Raw genomic sequence first — 4,518 nt, 5'->3', positions numbered from 1 at the left:
CCATGCTTGTGTACAGAAAAGAGAGAGTAAGAAATGAACAAAAAAATTAAAAACCCAGATATAGTATCATGTTCCCAAATGAATAAGAATTGTATCAATGCTCTTTGTGGGTTTATACTATCAGTTATTTATAAATATTTGGATGATGATGGTGCTGAAGAAGAAGAAGCAGAAGCAGAAGCAGAAGAAGAAGATGAAGAAACGTAAGCAGCAGCAACAGGAGAAGAAGAGGCGAATAATATTCATTCATATCCTATGTATCACGTATTTCAAAGCTTCTTTCACATCCTTGTTCCGCATTGTATAAATGATGGGGTTTAACATTGGTGTTAAGACGCTATATAATACGGAGATCAGTCTAGCACTACCTGGTGAGTAACTTGAACTGGGTCTCAGATAGGAGAAGATAGAGCTGCCATAGTACAGAAGGACCAAAGTCAGGTGGGATGAACAGGTGGAGTACGCTTTCCTCTTCCCCTTGGAAGAAGGCATCTTCAGTATGGTTGAGATAATGTAAGTGTATGATAGAAGGATGCAGGCAAAGGGGGTCCAGGCTATGAAGAGGCCAATGCAGAGCAACAGAAGTTTGTTGAGAGAGGTGTCCCCACATGACAGCTCCAGCAACGGTGGGATATCACAGTAGAAGTAATCAATACGGTTGTCTCCACAGAAGGGTAACCAGAAGGTGAAGACTGTGTGTATTGCAGAGTTAAGGAAGCCATTTACCCAGGAGGCAGCTGCCAGCTGGAGGCAAATGCTTTTGTTGACGATCAGTGTGTAACGCAGTGGGTTACAGATGGCAACACAGCGGTCAAAGGCCATCACCACCAGCAGGAGGCACTCGGTGCCCACAAAGGAGAAGAAGAAGTAAAGTTGCAGCACACAGCCTGTGTAGGAGATGTTGCTCCTCTCTGAGAGGAGATGAACCAGCATCTGGGGGATGGTGGTGGTGGTATAACAGATGTCCAGAAACGACAGGTTCCCAAGGAAGAAATACATGGGAGTGTGGAGTCTCTGGTCCACCAAGGCAAGGACAATGATGCAGGTGTTCCCAAATAGGGTGAAGAGGTAAGTGAACAAAAACCCACTGAATAGTGAGAGCCGCATCTCCTGGAGGCTGGAAAATCCCAAGATGATGAACTCCTTCAACACAGTTTGATTTCTTCTCTCCATGCTTCAACATTCAATGGTGTTCCTGCCAAGAAATGGTAATAAAATTTTAATATTAATCTTATTACATGATAGACAAGTGTTCCACTTGAAAACACAAATGTACCCGAGAGATGATTTTTTCGGTGGGAAAAAGTCATTACAGAATATGAGTCACCCAGATACATTGGCGATGAAACTTGTATATTAATACCTGGAACTTATAGAGTGCCTTTCATCCAATCTCAAAAATTACATGCCAAAAGTGGTCAGACACATTATCCCCATTTTACCAATGGAAAAACTAAGGCAAAAAGAGGTGACCTGACATAACCAAGCTCACAGAGCAGGCCCGGTGTCTCTTCCACTAGATCACACAGCTCTCCACTGCCTTTATCCAACTCAGTGGCAATCCTTGCATAGGATTCAGTGGGCTTTGTATCAGGCCACTGGTAACTATGTAGAGAGACAGGAAGAAAGAAAAAGTAATATACTAGATAGATAGATATGTATGGGAATAGATAGATAGCTGGATTAAAAGTGCAGTGTGCCATTTATGCTTGAGTAGGGTTTGTGTGTTTGTATATTTTTGTGTGATTGTATTATCACTATGGGTGCAGTGTTTGTTGTGTAGGGTGCATGGAAAATTGTGTTTTATTTGACGATGTGTATACTTTGGTGTGTATCTGTTTACAAAATGTGCACTTCATTTTTTGTTGTTGTTGTGCAACTGGTCATGCCACAAATTTCTATTTACGTTGCATAATTTTCATTTACACTGAACTAAATTATCAAGATACCTTGTGCAGTTGAGAACAGAATTTAGTCCATTGTGTCCACACACATGCACACACAAAATACATTAAAATACACATATACACAGAACAAACTTAGAGAGTGACATCTACACAACACCCACATTCTCAGAGAATCACTTTCAGGCATAGAATAAAAAATCCTGCTCAAACACATGTCCCATACAGAGACTCAAATAAAACTACAGGTGTACAGAGATGTTCAAGTAGACAAATGTACAACAGAAAACCCAGCAGACTCACAAATGGAGCCAAGACCAGTGTCACTGCATTTACACTAGCTATGGATCTGGTCCATCAAATTCAACAGAGCTACACTGATTTACCTGAGCTGGGGTTCTGCCCCGTTATAGTCCTTTACCCACTAGCAGACACCACTAGACTTACTAGTACATTATGGGTATGGCTGGTTGAAAAATATTCATTGACTATTTAAAAAAAAATAATGGAAAACTGGGTTTTCAAAAACAATGAAAATGTTCATGGGAAGTTTCTGCTTTCCTGTAATTGTTTTTGATTTTTCACTGGGGGTGGAGGGGGGGAAGACCTACAAATTTCCAGAAGCTTTACATCAGCCGCCTTTCCTCCTGCCCCTCCTGCTCTGTGCCTGTTTCTATGCTAACCCACCCCTTTCCCAGCCTGCAATGGCTCCTGCCTCAGCTGCCTGCCTGCTGATTCTGACACCCTGTCCCACACTCGCCTCAGGAACATCCGCAGCTGCTGTGTCTGCTCCGGAGGGCAGCCAGGCCACACCTGAGAGGCGCTGCGACCCCGGGCACTTGGTCACAATGCCTGGAGGGGGAAGCTGAGCCCAGTCCAGAGGGACCAGAGTTACAGGAGCCCCCACTGCTGCGTGAGTAATGGAGGCACACAAAAAAGTCACGAACAAATGGGAAAATCACCATATCTCTGACTTCTTTGTGATAGCCTTGCAGCCCTGTGAATAATGATTAAAAAGCACCCCCACATTAGTCCCGGCTTCCCTACCTCATACAGTGCCATCCCATGAGTGAGAATGAGATCCCAGAGTGCTGAGAGGAAAAGCACTAGCCAAACCAACAACTAACAGCCCAGAGATGTGATTCATCCCGTCTAGTCAGAAACTTCACTGCCAGCCAATGTGGGTAGATTTACCTCTCACAGTGCTGGAACACAGCTGGGCCTGTTCCTGTTCTTCTAGACAGCCAGGATTCTCCGGTGTGTGTGAGGGACTTTCAAATCTGGGGGGAGACGAGACAATCCCGTTGATGAAGATATTTTAGATGTCTTTGAAAATGACATTGCAAATAGATAGTCGAGAGGCAGATCGATGAGACGTTCGTTAAGATTAGTTACCTTGATAGCGAGACATGATGCACAGTATCTTTGATAAGACAGAGAGAAAAAGATGAGGGACAATTCAGTAGATTAGATACATAAGAGTAAGTTAGGGTGAGTGATTAGATGTGAGACAGAGAGAGACAATTCTGGAGACAATATAGATGTTGATGGCTCCAGAAAATGAACTTGGGGCCATAACAGTAACATAGGAAAACGCCCCAGACTGTCTCGTACTTACCTTCCAACTTGTGATCCACTGCTTCGTTTCTGAAACCCATTAACCCACAGCAGAGAAGCTTCTTTGCAAGAGATCTCAGAGGTGGATCCTTTCTGTATAGTTAAGTGACCGCTGAGATCAAATCCCCAGGGTTCTCTCTGACTATGGGTGCCCAGGAGAATTAGTAATTGCATTCTGTTTGTAAACACTTTGATCAGTGAAATCAACTCAGCAACTCAGAAACAACCATTCAGTTCACAGATGGTCTAGTCCAGATTCCAAGGCCAATTGTACTTGTTGATCAAGGTGAAGAATATTGGTTTACTGTCAGTTCTCCAAGCATTTCCTGTAGACATATTCTTCATCACTATTAAGCTGTATTTGTTGCACTAAAGACCTGAGCCCTTAGAGCCTGGACAATTTACCTAAGCTTCTCAGGTACAAGTACATGTGATAAGGATCATTTGTATTTATAGATTTCAGGAACAAATATAATTGATTGCTAGGCCAAAAGCTTTTAGCAATAACTGTCAGTGACATTAACAGCATAGCTCTTGGTGGAACTGGTGTGAGGTCTGACTAGGCTGTAATGGGACACCGTGTCCGCTTCATCATGACCAAACCATCACGCTGGGAACTAATTGACCTACTTTGTTGGTACTCTGAGGATGGAGCTGAGAACTCACTGGACCATGGGTAGTTCTTAACTCCCCTTTCAGCCCTATTCCCCCGAACTCTTTAACCAGGGAGCAAATATGAGCATTCAGGGAAGTATAACTATTAATAAGTACACTACAATTAAGTATTAACCATACTTTGCACAAAAGGTTAAAACAAGAATATTAGTTGTTTGATTTGAGATTCACATAAACAGACAGATATTTAGGCACACAGAGAGATAAATTCATCTCTCTCTCTCTATATATATATATATATATCATTTTATACTTCCACCCATCTCCATAGCATCTGAGTGCCTTTCCCATAAAATCAGTAGCAATAGAGGAGTACCTAGTT

The 4,518-nt window shown here is 42.6% G+C and overlaps 1 protein-coding gene across 1 annotated transcript; it reads right to left on the bottom strand.

Annotated features, from left to right (window-relative positions):
• Window positions 1–246: 246 nt before the first annotated feature.
• Window positions 247–1,173, bottom strand: LOC101947544 (olfactory receptor 5V1-like). The gene has a single exon (XM_005284226.2). It carries the CDS (start codon window positions 1,171–1,173, stop codon window positions 247–249), a length of 927 nt encoding a protein of 308 aa, XP_005284283.2.
• Window positions 1,174–4,518: the final 3,345 nt, after the last annotated feature.

This window comes from Chrysemys picta, chromosome 13 (assembly GCF_011386835.1).
Source record: "Chrysemys picta bellii isolate R12L10 chromosome 13, ASM1138683v2, whole genome shotgun sequence".
NCBI lineage: Eukaryota > Metazoa > Chordata > Testudines > Emydidae > Chrysemys > Chrysemys picta.
The sequence above is the reverse complement of the archived record's forward strand: the minus strand, read 5'-3'. Positions and strand labels throughout refer to the sequence as shown.